This window comes from Clytia hemisphaerica, unplaced genomic scaffold (assembly GCF_902728285.1).
Source record: "Clytia hemisphaerica strain Z4C2 unplaced genomic scaffold, Clytia hemisphaerica genome assembly, whole genome shotgun sequence".
In the NCBI taxonomy this organism is placed as follows: Eukaryota; Metazoa; Cnidaria; class Hydrozoa; order Leptothecata; family Clytiidae; genus Clytia; species Clytia hemisphaerica.
This window is the reverse complement of record NW_027103272.1, coordinates 35,728-56,901: the sequence shown is the minus strand read 5'-3', so window position 1 is coordinate 56,901 and position 21,174 is coordinate 35,728. Positions and strand designations below refer to the sequence as shown.

The 21,174-nt window shown below is 33.8% G+C and overlaps 1 protein-coding gene across 2 annotated transcripts; it reads right to left on the bottom strand.

Moving 5' to 3' along the window:
* Positions 1 to 327: 327 nt before the first annotated feature.
* LOC136801801 (oxysterol-binding protein 1-like) lies at positions 328 to 15,166 on the bottom strand. Of its 2 annotated transcripts, none has more exons than XM_067058476.1 (15): positions 15,017 to 15,166; positions 14,112 to 14,260; positions 13,770 to 13,851; positions 13,422 to 13,470; positions 12,638 to 12,713; positions 12,279 to 12,363; positions 8,764 to 8,859; positions 8,226 to 8,351; positions 7,642 to 7,741; positions 7,145 to 7,228; positions 3,163 to 3,223; positions 2,933 to 2,982; positions 2,510 to 2,571; positions 1,753 to 1,847; positions 328 to 1,112 (listed from the first exon to the last, which is right to left on the bottom strand). In XM_067058476.1, exons 1-15 carry the CDS (start codon positions 15,041 to 15,043, stop codon positions 998 to 1,000), a joined length of 1,257 nt encoding a protein of 418 aa, XP_066914577.1. In that variant the 5' UTR covers positions 15,044 to 15,166; the 3' UTR covers positions 328 to 997. The 2 variants fall into 2 exon arrangements, with proteins under 2 accessions (XP_066914577.1, XP_066914571.1); XM_067058470.1 differs by lacking the exon at positions 15,017 to 15,166 and adding an exon at positions 14,531 to 14,613.
* Between the last annotated feature and the right edge of the window lie 6,008 nt (positions 15,167 to 21,174).

Here is a 21,174-nt window from a genome sequence, read left to right as displayed (position 1 = left end):
CCCGAAGGTAGGGGAGGGTGCCACTCTTTTCCCCTGGATTGCTCCACTTACCCTTGATCCTTCTCTTAATTACTGAGCATCAAGCAGAGAGGCATCAAGTACCATTTTGGGAATCTTTGGTATGACCCGGCTAGGGGTTGAAACCATACCTTGCGAACCGTGGCCAGATGCTCTACCACTGCACTACGGTAACCATTGAGTTTAAAAGATCGAGGATGTGAAGTTTCCTCTCTAGCCCTTTGGGATTTATGGTGTCGATGTGCATTTTAATGTACCTGAGCTAGCTAAGGTAAGGGTTTTTGGGTTAAAATCAAAACTCCGTTTAAATATTTTGTAGTTGACATCATTCTTTTTCAAAGAACTGATTCCTAAAACGAAACACGAACAAACAAAAAATACAAATTAATTTCAATCCCTAATATTGATATATAGTATCAAAATATAATTTTCTATTAATATGATTGTATATTTTCCATATATTTTTTTTCTATATTAGAATTCTCTTTCATAAGCCCATTCATTATGAGCAGGGACAGATCAAAGGTTTTCTATCCTGGGATAAATAGGGACCAGCCCGTCCACTGGAGCAAGTTTGAGCATGTATATGTATAAGTCTAAAAAACCAGACCTGTAAACTTGAGAAATTGATGCACAAAAACAAAAACCGTTTGAACATGAATTAAACGCCAATTTTAAAAGGAAAATTTGCGTAAATAGGCAAAGGTCAAACTCATTTAAAGTAGAAATTTCGTAGATATGAATTTTATAAAAACTTTCAATAAAGCGCTCGTAATTCCCCATTTACACCACACGCATATACAATTAATTTAAAAAAGGATTCTTTTCCAGTGTGAAGGGTTCTTTAATATAGTTTCTATCAAGAAACGATCCATGAAACTAGCCAGCTAGCCTCTGAAATAAACCCGTCACTAAATTGGACAGGAAGCTAGAGGCACGAGTTGAAGCATGCTGTACATTATTCTGTCTTTGTTTCCAATCAATAGATGTCTGGGCATGCGCTGAAGTCTTTTTCGACCTTGGCTTTCCAATAGCCGCCATTATAAACATGGGACGATGAGCCTGTGTCCGGATCAGTGACTAGTCGGAACCACCTGAAAATATACAGAAAAGATGATATACCGAGAGCAATTTCGCCAAATATTTTTCGTCAACATTTTTTCGACATAATGTTCGTCAAATCTTCGCTCAAAACTCTTTCGTTAAATTATTTTCATCAAGTTTTTTCGTCAAATACCGTTTTTCTCGAAATTCCTTTCCTCAATTATTTCTTTTTTTTCGTCAATATTTCATACTTTTTCTCGAAACATTTTTCGTCAAATTTTTGCTCAAAATCCCCTTATCATCAATTTTGTCGTCAAATATTTCTCTGTAAAAATCATTTTCGTCATATGTTTTTTGTCACGTCATATTTTTTTCGTCAAATTATCTTCAATTTTTTTCGTCAAATATTTTTTTGTAAAATTCGTTTAATCAAAGATTTTTCGTCAAATATTTTTTTGTAAAAATTACTTTTCGTCAATTACCTTTTCTCGATAGTATAAATGTTTTCTATTCATGTTTCAAAGATATTTCATAAATGTCGTCATATTTCTCCAAATAAAATTTAATGAAAATATTTATTTTTTCGACATTTTTTCGCCAATGTGCTGTCATCTACTTTCTTTATCATACCAATAAAGATTTCTTGTCAATAACCCCCCCTCCCTTAAACAAACCCAAACACAAAATTACCTTGGCGTCCAAGACTGGCGTTGATTTTCTCGTTTCTTACGAGCGGCCCTTTGTTTTTCTTCCAGTCTATATTTTTGTGCTCCTGCTTCATCGATCTGTGAAAAAGTTAAAGATCAATAAGATAAATGAAAATCAAAACGGCGAGGCTAAATTCGTTAATGAGCCTCAACATCACCGTATTTACGGTCCAAATCTAGAATGCTTCATTAAAAAGCGCGATAATAGACCTTTTCATAAATTACGTCACGAGCATCACTTGACTCGTATTCAAACAATTACCATAGTGATTGTGTCCCTTGAGACATTAAATGATTTTTTTTACGAACAGAAAGTAGTTCTAATAAAATCCACTGGGAGTTAATCACCATGGCAATAATTTCAAAACGAGGCAAGTGATGTTCGTGACGTAATTTATGAAAAGGTCTATTAGACGATGAATATCAAAAGAATTACATCTCTCCTTCTTCCTCTTAAAACACTAAAGACAAAAATTACAGTCTATGCATCCATATAGTACCTACGCAAACATTTTCCAAATATTTGACACCCCTTCCCCTCCCCGTGTACGAAGAGAACGAAGAGAACAATAGAAATGACGTCATTGGTTAGACGTACGCCTTTGTTAAACCCCCTCTCCCCCTCCACTGCGTTCTCTAAAAGGATGACGAATTTGATGGACAGCCTAGCAACCCCAAGGGAGGGGAAAGGGCTCAATTAGATTATGAGATGTTTGGAAAATGAATTTGAATAAACTTACATTTCCTTCCTCGAGCAAACGTTGATCAGGACGCAGCCTCGAATCTGTAGGACAGTTGATATCTACAAAATAAACTTCCTAATTAGAAAATAAATTTTAAAGAAAATTCATTTAATTATAATGGGAAGAATTCTCGTCGTAGGTTTTGTAACGATTTTAACCAATTATTCTTAGATCAGTTACAGGCAATTTCAGGATTCGTTTTTCAACCATTTAACGTTAAAAATTCGTCTGAAAGTCAGACCTAACTTTCCATGACATAGGGCTATTGGCAATTCCAGAGGTGACCTCGATTCAAGGTTGAACCTACAACCTTCAGGTCGAGAGACGAGCGTGCTACCACTCGATCCCACCCCATTTGAAAAAAATCTTAAATTTCAAAGGTAGGAGATGGTAGTAAAAGAAATGAAATTATCGTTCAACCTTCATTCATTTCGTTGAGATGCATTGCGAATTCTGTTAAACCAAAATACCTGAAAGAATAATAAACATGGAACTATTAGATGTTTTTTTCTCACGTACTAATTTTCATGTAGTATAGAAATATTCCTTTTACGATTTCAAGTCAATAGCATTTTGCAATCTTTCGAACCTATGGCTAATTTAGGCAAAGATGCACGAAGGGCCAACTTTAAGGCACTGTCCATACTTACTTTGCAGTATCGTCTGGTTTAGGAGTGGCTATCCACATGTCGATTTCACGTCGATTCGTTCCTGAAATTTCAAAGAAATTAAAACTTTTAAAAACAGGGTAACAGGAGGTGTATTCAATTAGTGGAGAGGGTCACTTCCTAAAATTCAGATTACTAAAAGGGTTTTCTGCATACCAATCCTGAGACAAATGCTTTGTCAGGACCGTTTTCCTCAAAATACTAAATTTTTTCAAAATAAAATTTATTTTACAGATAAAAAAATTCACTCCATTAAGAATTAGTGAATAAGTTGTTCTTATAGATTCACTAACTAACAAAAAGGGTGTGGTGGTAATCCTACACAACTAAGAGAGGTCCACCACGCCCAAGAAGAACAACAACACTGACGCGATGATGATGTGATTACTTTTATTTGTCTCGGGACGAGGAACTGACCGGTCACGCCCTTAAATATACGGTTGAACATCAAACACCCTTCTCATGAAACAGACATTTTACAAATGGAAGATTGGAACAATCAATGTACGAACTTGCAAAGACGACCAAAAACTCGAACGTGTCGTGAAGGAGGTCCACAAAGCGAATCTCGAAATATGTGCGCTTCAAGAGGTTAGACGTTTAAATCAAGGATCTGCAACTATCAAATGCGACAATACCAAATACGAAATTCATTGGTCTGGTCACTCTCTTAAAAGACAACATGGAGTTGGATTTATCATCAAAATAGACCCTAATGTTGAACTCGTTCAAGTTGAATACGTTAACGCTCGGATCATTGTGTTTCAAGCCAAGGTTTACGGATGTCTACTCAAAGTTATAACTTGCTATGCACCTACGGAGGAAAGTAGTGACAGTTCAAAAGACTTATTTTACAGAACTCTTCATAAACAATTCTTGAATACACCACCAAAATTCAAAGTTATTTGTCTTGGCGACTTTAATGCTACAACCTCAGCTTCATGGTATAATTCTTCCCTCAGGGAAAATAGTGTCATTGATAACTTGACTGTGAATGATAATGGTGAACGGTTTCACAATTTGATAAGAACTCAGAATTTATCAGCATTAAACACATGGTTCAACCATAAACGCTGCCGGCGAATCACATGGCATTCCCCAGATGGTACAACAAAGAAAGTTTACGATTTTATACTTAGTTGCTCTTGGTTACGCCAGTACACTACAAACTGTAGAGTGTATAATTCGTTTGATTTCGACAGCGATCATCGATTGGTTATTTCGAATATGAACACCCCAGGAAACAAATCATCTCGTGCGAGAAAAAGGAAACCAAAGACTATTCGCAAAAAGCTCAACTATAAACTACTAGAAAACGACGATATGTGTGAAAACCTGATTTCGAAATTCTCTAATTCCTGGGATAACATTCAGATAAACAATCTTGAAAACAATGATATTAACGATTTGATTATTAAAAATATCGAAACTGCTGCTTCAGAGACATTACCTGAAACTGTTGAACAAAAACTTCACCAACCATGGCAAAATGATGAAAAATTAAGAGAACTTTATTGTAAAAAAGATGAACTCTTCAAAAAGAATGCTAATCCAAAAGATTTGCAAAAACTTCGTAAACAAATTCGAAAACGATCCAGGCAACTCAGAAATGAACACTTCAAGGCCGAAGCTGAGAAACTTGACGTACTTGCTGCAACAAGAGAACTTGACAAATTATTCACCACTGCTAAAAGACAAACTACGACTTTAAATACCTCGAGTAGCAACTCTTCATGTCCTCCTGAAAAACTGTTAAAACATTTCAAACTCCATTTCAATCCAAATAATGATAACATGAGACCCAATGAACTTGATAACGTACCAGATTTTGTTGAATCACTTCGTAAAATTTCATCGACGATCACTATTAACAATGAACCTCCCACTATTGATGAAATTAGTGAACACTTACATAAACTTAGAAACAAGAAAGCAAACAATGACATTGATTCAGAATTATTAAAGAAATGTGAATGTCCAATCCTTCTCGATGCTATTCATCAAATGACTACAAACGTATGGGAAAACTTCGACATTCCTACTGCCTGGGGAAATTCCCGATTGAAAACATTGTGGAAAGGAAAAGGGTCAAAGAAAGACCCCTCAAAGTATAGAGGCTTGAGCATAGGTTCAACTATATGTAAATTGATCGTGAACATTATTTTGAGTAGACTCCAGCCTTGGTACGAGGCACAATTGACAGACGAGCAAAACGGATTCAGACAGAACCGGGGAACAACAGATGGGATTTACAACATCAAACGTATACAACAGATCTCCAATCGAAAACTACAGCCACTCTACCTTGTGTTTGTCGACCTCTCGGCAGCTTTCGATCACATCCCGCGCAAATGGATGTTTGATTCAATTAAACTTCGTTTCAAAGATGATCAAAGCTCACTCCTGATTGACATCCTTGAGAAACTGTATGAAAACACTTCTTTAACTTTTGAGGAAGCAACGTTTGAAACAACAAGCGGTGTTCGTCAAGGAGGACCAGAAAGCCCTAACCTTTTCAACTTGTACATTGATTTCGTAATGAGGGTTTTTCTTGAAAATAGTCGACAGATTGAAGAAATTAAATTCTTCAACCATAAATATCGTTTGAACACGAGAGCCATTTCTCGAAAACAAAGGGCTGAAATGAGAGACAGGAACCAACGATCTTGGGGGACGTCAGAAATTCCATGGTCAGGATATGCCGATGATTTAGTGCTGTACCTTCTATCACTTGAAGGTCTTCAAAAAAGCATCCAACTCTTAGACGAAATCTTCACCTGTTTGGACTTGCAATAAATAACTCCAAAACAGAAACAATGATACTGAATGTTGACGAAATTCCAACATCGATTGCAACCCTGAGAGGTGTCGACCTCAAAAATGTCTCCATATTTCGATACCTTGGAGCTTACATTAATTGCTGCGAGCCTAGTACAGGAGACAGTGAAATAAATCAACGAATCCAACTCGCTTGTCAAAAATTTGCAGAACTATCAAACCTCTTGCAAAATTTCCATATCAACTTGAGAACACGCATTTCATTTCTGAACTGTTTTGTGCGTAGCCGTCTTACCTACGCCTGTCAAAATTGGTGTCTAACTACGAATCAACTAAACAGACTAGACATCACATACAGAACATTCTTGAGAAGAATGATATGCAATGGGTTTAAACAAATTGACAGAGAAAACAATGACTATCGACTAGTCATCACGAATGAGAATTTGCATGCACTTTGTGGAACTCGTGACGTCACTGACTTTATCAAAAGTCAACAAGCGAGCTATGTGGCACATGTAATAAGAATGCCTAACGAACGGTCGTTGAAACAATTAATGTTTAACGATGACACAAATCGTAAACGTGGTCGACCTTCCAAGACACTGTTAGACCAAGTTGTTTCTGATAAAGATGTTTCAATTGATGTATTTTGTAATAGATCATTAAATGAGAGGGTGTGAGATTGCTCTAGGGTTCCCAACAACACAGACAATAATTGTCCAGTGTCTTTGGTAGCCCTACAGCCAATCCATCCTTATATAGGGATTAGATTGTAAAATTTTATTATTATTATTATTAATTGTTGAAAATTTTACTACTTTATGGAATTGAAAAAATATTATGGGTACCGTATTACTTCGCGAATAAACGTCCCTATAAAAATCCAAAAAATTAATTAATAAACGCCCGGGGCGTTCATTCGAAGTAATACGGTTTTTAATTGAATGCGAAAATAATTGACAATGAAAAGATTTTCTTCAAAGGAAAATATTTTTAATCATCTTTTAATATTACGAAATATTTTTGAAAAAGATAAAGATAACTAATTTTAATACCTATGTACTAAAGAATCGAGACAAAAACACTATTAGATGCTAGAAACTTTACGTTTGGTTGAAAGCAATCAATTACAAGTGATAAAAATGATTGGTCAATACTGTACAGGTTTAAAACTACTGTATACCTTCACATGGTTTCGCTTTGAGGCCTTCCATCCAACCGCCTTCCAAGTGGTAAACAACATCGCCACTCTTGTCTGTTACTGAACCTACAAAAAAAAACACAAAAGAAAACTATAGTGTATCTCAGCAGTGAAGAAATCTGAAAACGAAAAATTAATGTAGGTATCAACCTTGTAAACTAAATAACCTTTAATAAAATTGATTCAATGGAATTTACGATTTAATAATACAGTATCATTTTTAAGACTTAATAAGTAAGACTTTTAGCTAGTTTAGGATCTTTAATTCGAGACACGCGTAGGTCAATATTTTGTTCTTCCGACCAAAAAAAACCCTGAAAAGTGAACTCTTTAACATCTTTAACAATAACCCTTCCCTCCTCCGATAAAAGGGGACCCCGAAAGCCGTTAAATCGCAATAGAACAAATGTAAAGCTGAAAATAAACTTCATAAAGAAGTGATGAATGACCAAAGTAAAGAAGTCAAAAGCGCATCTTACCAGTCAATTTGAGGTAATCTTTGGAAACTTTCTTATAATTACGGAAATGAACGACAGCTGATTCTTTCGTTTGATGACTTTCTATTTCCACAGAACCTTCCTACAAAAATAAAAGACATGTATTTTAAATCAAGTCAAAGCCTCTTAAAGCAATAAAATAAAATGTGGGCTTCCAAGGCGGAATACCATGGGAACCTTCCTACAAAAATAAAAGATATGTTTTTTAAATCAAGTCAAAGCCTATTGGAGCAATAAAATAAAAAATAGACTTCCAGAGAGAAGAAGCATGGGAAATTAATACACAAACTACGTAGTAAATTTCTTGGCTAGAGTAGCTGATTAGTAGTCATAGAGAATACAGTTGACTCTCTCTCTAATTCGATCTTCAAGGGACCAAGGATTTTCATCGAATTACAGAAAACATTTCCGACTTTCCAAATGTGAGAACCAATATTTTAGTTCGAATTACAGTGACATTTTAATCAAAGAGATTCGAATTAAAGAGAGAATTGACTGTATTTGATAATTTTCAAGGATAAAGGGACCTGGGCTCCTTAAAAACGAAACAATATCGCACAACTTACATGATCTACCCATAGAGTACCAAACACGATATTGTGAATACTTGTATTAGGTTTTTTCCACGAATAATGACAATCGTTAGATTTGAACTTCAAATGGACATCACCGGTCGGACATACCTTGACGTACTGAAAATAGAGTTGGACCATATATAAATACAATTAAGTTAAATTTTCCCGAGCAGATATTTTCGCGAGAAAATCTTTTGCCTGAAGAATGAGCGGATTAAAGGTTTTGTTTTTACATAAGCTTTCCCGTTTCATATCAGACACATATTTCATATCAGGACAGTGTCTCCCTATTGTTATATTATGCTTATATAAGCAAAAAAAAGTTTTTTTCTTTTCCTCTTTCTGACCAATCTTGCTCCACATTCGTGCCAATTCAATGTGAAAAAGCTTGTGAATCAAAGTTGACGAGTAAGCTAACGATATCACTCTTATTTAAAAACAAAACCTTTAAAAAACTAAAGTTATCAGAATGAATAATATAAATGAAGTGTGTCAATAGCCCTGCAACAAAAGATGCTAGAAACCTTACCACACCACGAAAACGCGTATCCAATTTGTATTCTTGCCAAAAGATCCATTTGTCACTTTCCACGTGTATTGCACTGATTGGTGGATGGTGGGAGACCTGGGAACGAGATTGGGAAAATATGTTGGAGGCTTGATTTTTACACGTTTTTTCTTGTAAGAATGTTGATTTTTCATAAGAATGGTGTTTTCCCATTTCTATTGTATCTTAAATTTTTGGGAAGAGAATGATGCACTGTAAGGGTGTACTTTTTGTCGGTTTCTGCACTGTAAGGGTGTCAAATTTGGTAGCTTATTTTTGCACTGTGAAGGTCCGATTTTGAAAGTCAATTTTTGGGCCGGACGTATGTGGTCCTTTTCAAAATGAGTGCCCTCCCTGGGGATAAATCTTTCTAAAATATCCTAACGGTGTTCTTGGGTTAAATCAAAATTCAACCTAAAATTAGTCCTATTATTATCAAGCTCTTATTATAAATAGGGAGGGGGTGCTTTCCACCACCCTTCCATAACTTTTGATATACACGCGCTATGGACTTTTTAACTTGGCAAGTGTCAGAAAGTCTGCTAAATCCAGAAAAAGAACACAAAAGACAAAACTGTCGCCAATTTCGAAAAAAGCGCACAATGGTGGCAAATCAGGTTACATTTGTTTCAAATGTATTCGAGGGTAAATTTCTAATATCGATTGAATTTCTTTTCTCCAAATGACGCATCCATTATGTAACTGGAAAGGAAGCAACCGGCGAAATTAAAGATATTTTTGGTTTCTTTTCGAGTAAGTAGGAAAGGAAGGAAAAAGAGGCATTTGTTAAAACAAATGGAAACGCTGGTCTTTCAAAGAAATTGACAAGCGTTCTTCATAATCTTGAACAAGGAAGTGAAACTGAGAGAGAAAAAAATTATTTTGAAACATTTTGTAAATTATAAGTAGATTTACAATGGCCAGTTAGCGGTTATAGCTTTGAAACCTTTTATTTAGAGCTTTGAGTGATATCGTAAATAAGTTTAAAGTTTTTTGCAAGAATGCAAAAAGTAGACGTTTTTTTTTATTAGAACACCCAAAATTTGGCTGAGCCTGGATGTGCTTATGTTTTTAGCAATTTTCAGCCTAAAATGTTCTTAAATGCGTTCTTAATTTTTCAGACTCCTTTAAATCGACAATATCATGCAAAATAAAGAGCACTTAAAATTGGTAAAATTCGGACAATATTTGACTCTCGATTTTAGAAAATCCATCCCTAAGTTCAGTTAAAACTGCTTGAAAAGAGGAAAAAATTGTAGTTTCTTGTCATTTTTTCCCAAACTGAGGCTGGGCATGTTCTTACGATATTCTTAATTTTTCGACGAATTTCAGCCTCAATGTTCTTATAAATTAGGTTCTAATAAAAAAAAACGTGTATATTTTGAAGGATCTGTTATCATACCGAAATTAGAACTAGAATTGAATTTGCATTATATGATCGACCTCTTAGAATTTTACAATAGTATGATACGAGTCAGCTGACATTTTGCTATTACTAAGAGACAAAAAGTATTGATGTGTGTCAATCATTTGCTGTCGGCTTGCAAAGACACGAAGGAGCTTGTGAAAAGGTGTTTTTGAAACACAATAAAGTATTTGGCAGAAATTATGTTATTCGAAATTCGAAAAAAGGAACAAAAAACTTTCCTATTCGTCATGAAAGTATTTCTAGTGAAGAAAATGTTTTTAATATACGTAAAAAACTGTACGAATTCAAAGTTGGATTGGACTTTTGAAAGAGTGGACTCTCACTTATACGAACCTCTATTATTCTATTAAAGAGACAAACCTTTAAGGTTCAAAGGTCTACACTACGAGCTTCGTGCAAAAAAAACTTGGAACTCATGGGTACTCACGAAAAATAAGGACTTTTTTAACTCAATGAGAATGACAGCTCGTAAAATGATTGACAGTTTTTATGCAACACGTAATAACATGAGCTTTTTTTACTATTGTTTTCAACCCAAATTTTCAATAAAAGTGTTCCAAAGTATAAATTGAAAACTTGAAAACGCTGTATTGTAGGTCAATTGTTTTTTCAGAAATGCTTTCATGTCAAGGGCCTATTTATCAGTTGATAATGATGCATCTAGCGGCTCAGAGCGACAGAGGCTCGTGATAACTCTTACGTAAATATTATGATCTCGGACTTTGTACTTGTCATGTCTGTTGACAAAAGCCTGCCAACAAACAACATAAACACGAAATTAAACAAAAGAAAAGACATGTCCATTTAAAAAAACCCATTGTAAACAATAGTAAGAAATTGGATTACTTAAGTGATTTTTAAGAAAAGAATATTCCTATGTTTAAGATAAGAAATTATGAAAATCAAAAAAGATTCTTTAAGATTGAAATATATCCCTTATGGCTAGTTCCAGGCCTCAAAGTCGACCCCAGACTGCAGCAATAATCATAAATGAGAGGTTAGAACATTGAAATATCTCTTATGATGAGCTCCAAGGCTCCAAGTAAACCCTAACCACGGCAATAACCATAAGTGAGAGGTCAGAACATACAATTTTTGTCAGCCTTCAAAAACATACAAAGTTCTTACAAGAAAAGTGCCAATCAAGAGGTCATTAAGAGATGAAAGAGGGCAAGTACTGTGGATGACATCACAAACAGGAAGGAATACTCAAATGGATATATTTTTGTTATAAGCACATTGTGCATATGCATCGTACCATCGAAAATCACGCCACTTTTGCAAGCTTTAGACGTTTTTTTTTTCTCATTTCGATTTGTAATTCACTCTGATAATACTTAATGTGGAAGTGTGAAAATCTCTCAATGAAGGCTGATTAGGATGAAAATCTCATGTTTCAGGACTCTGACCTTTTCCACAACCATATTAAACTTCGTTTTTCAAGGACTAAGAGATAAAAATTAATATCGTAGATGAAAAGTTGCCAACTTTTGGAAGAGACTTGATAGTTGCAAACCACAAATAATATAATCAATCATTATGGGTTTTATTTCAATAAGAACTTTTCGTTTATTTTTAACACTATTCATCCTGTTTCCATCAAAAGCAAGTCTCAGTCCCGAAAAAAACAACTTTAGAACCAATCCAAAAAGAATCATATTCACACTAAAAAAAATTGACGTCATCTTTGTCAATCGAACATCTCCCTTGCATTCAATCGGGGTCAATTATCATACATTTCGAGCATTACAACGACATCTTTTAGAAAAGAAAGTTCAATGAATTCCACAGACAAATATCACAATGAGTGACCTTGTGGAACTCCCACCCCCACTGGAAAATTTGGCCAAAATTCGTCCCCGGTTGGAAAAAATTGTATAATTTCATTCCTATTTAAAAGCTCAATGGGAAAACTGTACTTCGAAACCTTCCCCACATTACTTTTTGACCTGACAACGGTAGAATATCAATCCCCACCGGAATTTAGATCGAAATTTTCATCCCCACTGTAGGGATTTGAACTGTGAGACAGGGGTGTGTATGAGTCTAAACAATTATGAATGTGTACCTGTTCTGCTATGACCGAGTAACCATGTTCTTGATTGTGATATTCGAACGTTTCACCAAGTAGAGGATTGAAAGGTTTCCAAAATCTATAAAAGTAAACAATCAAAGGGTTTTACTCCATTACCAATATATGGTAGTTTTAATGTCTAAATACTGCATCTCTCTTAGTCGTAGTTTAAAAACGGCGCTTAAAAAAGGCTTCAATGGCTTCAAGTTTCAAGAACAAATTTGTTAATAGTTTTAGTTTTCCTAAGTTATTATTTACTGTAATGTCAAGTTGGTTTTAACTAGTATTTTGTAACTATTTTTTGTGGTACCAACTCTAAAGAGAGAATAAATAAAAAAAGTTATGATATTCACCTTCCAGGTACATTTGCGTAATTTGAGCTTGCGAATGCGGAAACGTAAACTAATCTTTCTACAGGACATTCACAGTCTGTAAAAGAACGAAAAAGAAGAATTTAAATCAAGCACTAAATCCTTGTTATTATCGGTTAACTTGCATATCCGAATCAAACTTTAGGCTAATTTATAACACTATTTCCGTAAGGCTCAATTTACTTTATGATAAATATTTAGAATTTGGACTTGAAGGGCCCGGGATCGATCCCCTGTAATTTAAACCTCGGATATAAAGAAAAGGGACAAATCAATTATTCATTTTGATAATTTCAAACGGCCCATATCAGGATGAGATTGAACTAGGTCATTAACACCGAAAATGACTTTAAATAGAATAAATCAAGGGGAAAATATCATTTAGTTTCCTTTTTATCAAGTTATTACGAAATGAAAATGGAACGATAACTATTGAGAGGAAAAATATTGAATCTAGAAAAGCTTATTTTCATTCAAAACTTGAAATTTTCTAATATTAGCGACTGAATCACGTAAAACGAATCTAAAAATATCTCGAGGCCGAAAATGATCAGAATCATCTATCACTTCTGCACACTTAAGGCAGCTTAATCATGTCTCCAGATAAGGTGATTTGAAGTTACAGTTCTCCACAAGAATCACGTAAGCAAAGATAATATCTCTAAAGTATTTAAGCCCTTATGTATTTGGAATCCAATCCCAAAACGTAAAGTCTTAATAAAGCAAATAAATATAGTAGGATTATACAGGCAAAACAACAAAGTACCTGCAGCTTTATTCAGTAAATTTGCATATTCTAAATCTTCAGTTAATCTCTGTAAAAACAAAGTTGATGAATACTAGGAATTTTTGTGCATAATCAGCAACACAGAAATAAAAGGAATATTGTCAAGCCAAATGATGATTTTTCTAAATTTATAACAATACCTCGTGATCAAAGTTTTTTAACAAATATAAGCATGTTTTACTTTAATATGAAGTAATTTCAATTAAAAGTGATTGGCAATGCAAAATAGGCATGGAATGATTGCCAATAAAAAGCGTATGCATAGGCTAAAAATTGTAGGAAAACTGCAAAAAGGGAGAGAAAATGAGAAAATGATTCAATAATTACCTGTAAAAATGATAAAGGTTCATTGAAAAATACAGGCATCGGAACTTTTGTTAAATCCTTGCCTATTGTTGTACGTAAGAATCTGGCAAAAAAAAGAAGAAAAAATTTAACAGATCTCAAAATGATAATTGCCAAAAACTGTTCAGAATCTCACACTCGAATATTCAAATTAGTATCCTATCATTCGTTATTCAGAGTATATTATATCAAATTCCAGCCATAACTTTTAAATGTAGTTTTTGAATGATCAGTATATATAACGATATTCGTATCAAGAAGCCTCAAGGTGGTGTTAAAAAAATCTTCCACGATTTCTCAAAATGAGTAAAAAACCTTACTTACGAAATTAAACTAAAATGATATTTATCTCTAGCAGAAGGTAGACATTTTCTTTCGGATTTTGGATAAGTGATGCCCTGTTCTTTGAGTAATCGAAGATCTGTTTTGTCGCCTGTTATCTCATCTAAAACCAATTCTCCGTTGGCCTTACTCTGGTGATGAAAAAAGCAGGAAAATGGAATTACCTCTCGTTCATTGAATAAACAGAGGCTCAGGGACCTAGCCATAGAGTCTTGACTTTTTTGAAGATAAATTTCATTTGGACCCAGTGTTTACTGTAAAGGCTTTCAGGAATATTTGATTAATATTTGCGACAACTACATGCATTAGAAAAAGATAAGAAGGCACATCTGCAGTATGTTTTAGAATCACGAAAGACTCATTCATTCTTATTTCTAAGCACTTATTTCCTATATACTAACCATCTTTAGAAAAGAGAGGTTTTCCAATTTCCAATCTCTCAAATTTTCAAAACCAATTACCAAAACTCAAAATCAAAGCAAGATCAAGGCTTGTCTAAGTTCTGACAGTCTCCCAACAATGATTTGAAAGAATTTTCAAGCTTCATGTACCAGCATATATCATAAGACTTGACATAATAAGCAAAAAAACTCTCCAAGAATGACAACAATTTTGAATGTCAGTTTTTAAGCACAGAGAAAACCCTGAACTTTTTTTTTTAAAGTGATTCGTTTATAATCGCTACCTATTGAATGAGAGAGAGTTAATAAAAGAAAGATTGATAAAAATAAGCCGTTCCCTTTTGTCAATGTCAAACCATACTAAAAGTGGCTATAATAATAATCTATGTATTTAAAAAACCAAAATGATAAAAGAAGCTGGGAACACTGAGAGATGGTAATGTGGGTTGTTATACCTTTAGGGTGAAAATGAGAATTACATCATACCTTTTTGCTCTCCTTGTCTTTTTTCATGATTCCAAGATATACAAAAAAAGCCACTAACCAAAACTTTAACAAAACGTTATTATGAATAATCCGTAAAAAATCGTATATGTATATTTTTATTTTCCTGAAATGAAACACAATATACAGATAGATTGATAAGTGGATAAACAGTGGACACTGTGGAGAGAGAGAGAGAACTACTCTCTATTTATTGATGTTGAAATGTAGAATGACAAGTAATAAAAACAATTTCACAGATCCTCAGCAAAAAAACATATAGAGAAAGTACATAGTCCATTTGTTTCTTACAGACAATAGAGTACTAAACGATGATGTAATATTCCATTTTCTTACAACTTTTTTATTGACAAGTTGGAGTAGTATAGTTCTGATAAACACAATACTGTCATTAACGGCTGTTCTTTTCCAAGAGGGAAAGAAATTCTGATTGTCGAAAAGTTTGACATGTCAGATAATAAAACGAAGGTTTAGCCTCATTTTGATGTCATTTACTTTTTTGATTGAGATTCAAAACATTAAAACTGTGTCTAGACTATATTAAAACCAGCTCTCTAAAATCACTTAAAATACTGGACTAAAGAAACATTATTTTGTTTTTCCGTTGTCAGAAATAAGAATAAAGAAAAAAGATTTCACAATTTGATCCACTCCCTGACTCTAGTGGATTCAACGCTATCAAAAAGTAAACTAAAAAGGGAGAAGAAAAGTTTGGTTTTAAGAAATTAAGGAAAACAGTGAGTGAACTTAATGAGATAAAAAAACCAGCTCAAAAATTCCATTTCAAAATAAAAAAACTAGTAACAGGATCTGATAGGATATCAAAAATTATAAATTACATTGAAATTCTTAATGATTACTAATTGCTATATAGAAATAAAAAAGAAGAACAAAATATTGTGCATAAAATAAAACAATAAAAAAATATTATGAAAAAAGGGGAAAATAAATCTTGAATCCTCATAAAATGAAGAAAAAAGAAAAAAGATATAAAAATATAGACGAAAACATAAGAAAGATGAAATATGTTCCTTTTCTTAAAAACAATGTTAGAAATCTACCAGTTTACACATACAAGGAAAAAAAATCAGAGAAATTGAGAAAAAAAGTGAAGATGAAAAAAAAGGAAAAAGAATGAAGAATAAGAAAGACATGAAAAATATTTGCGGGGGTAGTATGAAAGAAACCGATTCTTTTCATAAAGGATGTATGCTATAAACATTTTGGATAACATAATAAGAATTCTTTAAATCACTGAAAATTCTTTATTAAAAATGAGTTCAGCAATTATCATTTAAAAAAAAGAGAATAATGATAAGGGACAATAAAATAAAAATCAGACAAAAACTTTTTCCTAGTTCTCCCTTCCATCTCTAGAAATCAAATGTAAGAAATAAATCATATCAGACTTTCCTCATGTTATTATATCAATTTTCCAATGAAATTAATTACGTTTTTTTTAAATGACATAATCAGTTTTTTTTCTCTGTTGATTATGCATTATGTCATCATAATTATAATTTCCAAAGACATTACGTCAACTTTAAATGTGAAAAGATAAGCTCTGGAAAATGTCTGGGGAATTACATTGCATTAATGAATGATTGAAGTTTTCCATTAAATGCAAAAAAAAGTTATCAGTTATTAATGGTTCCAGAAAATTGTAAAAGCTGCCTAAAGGAACTATTCTATTGCCCCTTTCTGGCTAAATTCTTTCGTTTTCTGAAGGATTTTATTGATCAATGAAAATTTCATTCTAAACAGTGTTTTGCTGAACTAACTTTATAAACATTTTTTTTCAATAAGCAAAGTGTTTACCCCTATATCAGGCTGGCATTATGTTTAGCATTCTATTGTTCTTAAACGATAGAGCCATTGTTAAAGGACTAAAAACTGTGGCTGTATATTCTTATAAACGTTATGCATATAATGGTTGACACCTAAAAACGCAAAATCAATTATTATTGTCACATGATCCTTGTTTCAAATATCCTTCATGGTAAGAAAGAAATTGTCCCCCGAATTCAGAAGATTCTATTTCCAGTTAGTGATAACCAATATTTATAATATCAATGAAATTTATGGTATTCAGACAGTAATAGCAATTTAAATTAAGTAAAACTAACTTTTATTGACAGTACTGGATAGAACTCTGTAACGTGCTAAAACACTGGGCTCAATTTCAGTCTATGTGTGAAAGTGGAAAGCCAAATGGCAAACATTTTTTAAAACAGGGTGATGTGCTCTTAGGACAAGGGAAGGCTGATTTTGAACCCAGGTGACAAGCACTCAGAATTAAGGAAGACATTGTAAACCCAGGGTAACAGGCACTCAGAATTAAGGTAGGCAGTGTAAACCCAGGGTGACAGGCACTCAGAATTAAGGAAGGCATTGTAAACCCAGGGTGACAGGCACTCAGAATTAAGGAAGGCATTGTAAACCCAGGGTGACAGGCACTCAGAATTAAGGAAGGCATTGTAAACCCAGGGTGATGGGTACTCAGGATAAGGGAAATCTTATTGTAAACCCAGAGTTATACTTATAGGCATTCAGGATATCAGGAGGCCCGATTCCAAACTCAGGGTAATGGGTACTCAGAATTAGTAAATGCTTGGTTGTAAACCCAGAGGGATTGATACTTAGAATAAGGTAAGGCTAAATTGGTGTGCAAAAGCTACTTTGAGGATGTGTTTGAGAATTTCTATTTTTGTATCTAGCATTTAAAAAAGTACTTGACCTCGATTATTTTGATTTAATAACGTTAAGTGTAAATCTCAATAAATTGCAAGAAAATAAAGGAAATTAAAAAAGGAAAAAAAATACACCAGTGTACTTATCCTAAGAATACAAATTTCAGCTCTATGCGTGAATTTTTCAGCTCTACAGGCTGCCTTAAATTTTTGGCGAACATATAGGGTGTTCCCAGAAAAAAAGTTTTAGAACACTACTACAAGTAGTTAAATAATTTTTGTGTATGTCTAATTTCTCTTTTTAACGCAACACAATAATCAGAACTTAACTCCGGTTACAATTAAACATAACTGATTAAACTTATAAACATAATTAAAATGTCAATTGAGTGATAAAATAGTTTTATGAATGTCTCATTCAAACGAAGTGAAAAAACATTTACAAGTGCATTATAGTAAAACATAAGTAAAAACTGATTTTGAGATGCACAAGAATTTTTCTACTTGTAGATGTGTTCAGACACATAACTTTTCCAGGACACCCTGTACATACAAACAAACTTACATTTTTAAAATGACTGAAATTTGTGAAAATGAAAAAAATATCTGTCATGACCAAAAGTGCCAAAAAATGCACTTTTCGGTGTCCGAAATATGAAAAAATGCCCGGACATGGGTTTTCCCCTATTTTCAACCCCCTGCCCATGGTGTGCTCTGTTTAGACTTGCATGTGAGTGTAAAAAAACTACTGTGGTTTCAGTTAAAAAGAGATCTAGGAAAATTACCAACCTATTCTTAGTGAGATAGGGATAATCAAATCTAATAGACCACATTTCTTCCAAAACTAATAGGCTTAAAGTCTAATACAAGCTGCTTGTATAATTACATATTGATATGGAAGTAGCTAATAGGCTTCTTACAATTTTCAGAAGCTTGTGATTTTGACTTGAAGCAAGCTTGAAGAGTAAATTGTTTTTTTTCACACACAACAAATGAAGGACGTTATTTTGCATCTGCAGAGAGTTGCTAAAAGGGGCTGTTGACAAACAAAAATCCTTTTTTTCACTGCCTTAGGCCATTAAGGCTCTCTCTTTCCCCCATCCTCTCAATTGCCAAAAAATTCTTGAAAAAAATACACTTAAGCCTAAATTACCTTTCCCACATGTTCTTTTAAGTTCTTTTACTGCGCTAACATTGAAATGCTTCTTTCTTTCCATGGAAAAACAGGTAGTTTCGAGCGTTTACCTTAGGATTTTGCCACAAAGGGAGCCAGGGTGGGATGAGAATAGCAGGTGTTATCATCATGAGGGTGGGGGAAAAATTGTCAAATTAGGTCATGTGAAAAATTCTATCTCGTCAAAACGATAAAGAATGTTTCCTTCAGAGAGGAAAGGTAAGATAAACATATTTTTCAACAAAATGTTTATAAGCATGATCATGCATACATAACCTTATCAGAAGGGTTGTGTAGGTGTAATCTGGCTCTATCACCAACAGTATAGCAGGAAAGAGCATGATTCTTTGGGTACTTATCATTGAGATCATTGACTTTCAAACCCGAAAGGATAGACATAAGAGTCATGGATGGGAAATGAAGCCTTATTTCCCTTCCTAAATGCTTGGTTTTTCACACTAACGCTAGATTGAAAAATCAGTCTTTGCAATGAATAAATTAGAAAAGTACTGCATTTTTACGCCCAAGAGATTTAAGATGTATCATAGTACTCTTAATTTCAATTTCCGGTGTACGATCAGTTTTGACAAAACACCTAGGTACAGGGCTGCAAATAAAATCTTTATAGTCAGAACATTAGTCCGAATGAAATCAAATCAAAACACTCTTAAAAGTTACGAAGAAAGCAATTCAATAAAAGTGAGCTTAAAAACACTCTCAAAAGTTACGAAGAAAGCGAATTGGTAAAAGTGATCTTAGAAACACTTATAAAAGTTACGAAGAAAGCAATTCGATAAAAGTGATCTTTGAAACACTCTCAAAAAATACAAAGAATTCAATAAATTTGATCTTAGGAACAAGAGGCAGGGATAGAAAATTTGCTTTCAAGTCAAGTCAATGGTTTTATTCACACAGGAAAAAATTGTTAAATCACACTTGTGCGAAAACTGATAACCCATAGTGGGAATCTTTTTGTTTTTCACACGGGTGGGAAAAGGTATAAAACACCCTTAGTGTTTACACCATATTGAATTGAGTATCAGACTGAAACACCTCAATTTTATGAAGAATTAAAAGTGAGATTGTGATTGCAGATTGTGCATTTAGTTTGATAATTGATTCAACATGAGATAAACACATAGAGTGTTAATTACCTTTTCCTACCCATGTGAAAAACGAACCGGATTACACACTGGGAAATCAGTTTTCTCACGGATGTGATTTAACAATTTTTTCCTGTGTCATCCTTTCATTCGGACATCATGACCAATACATTTTCAGTCGGACATTGACTGATGACTCATGTTTATATTTGCGACCCTGCTGATAAATCAGGTGTATATGTCATTGATTATTGATTGAAAACACACTTACTTTTGCTTTTACAACTTTATGTTTACAAAAAGAAACAAAAATAATTTTTTAAGAATAAGTTTTACACATACGACATTATTTCCAGAACATTGGTCTAGACGTACAAATCTTTGCACTCCTAAACAAGTTTAGACGTGTGCTGGGGTGTACGCATACGATTGAAAGTGCTATACATTTAACATCAACTGCTCTAACTTGGGACTATCTGACAAAACATGGGACGGCAATTTGGCCACCATTTCACCGAACCTCTAAACTTGGTTACATTTAATTAACATAACCGCAAATTATAGATAGCAAATAATGTGAATACGCTACTCTCACCAGGTAGGCTTTCACATCTCAAAAGGAACAAATCTTTGCGGCGTGAGAGGATGAATGCAATCGCGCATTCTCGCAAGCGTCTGAACACATATATAAAAAAAGTCTGTTCTTCAGCAGAAAATCGTGAGATCTGTTATCGACACCATGGTAATCTATACTGCACGCTGGAAAAAGTGTCTCTAGAGAAAAACAACAAATATAAATGGTGTCAAGATGTGAGCGGCGAGTGTGTGATTAAATTGGTAATTCTTAAAATTACGTACAGTACTTTTAAAATGCTTTAAAAATACATTTGGTTGGGATTATGGGATGAAAAAAGTTTGATTGATAAACTTGGTTAAAGTAAAAACAAACTTGTTGTCAAAGAGATTTAAATAGTAATTGGAAATACAGGCCAGACATCAACAATCCCATGTTTTGACCAATCGTCCCAAGTTAGAGCTGTCTACGGTAATCCATCATTCTAAATGTAGCGTAAATCTTTCAAGGTTTTGTTTTTTGCTTGAGAAAGGTTGAAGATTCATCTCTAGCTAGCAGTACGTTATAAAGTGCAATATTTTGATCGCACAGAAGCACTT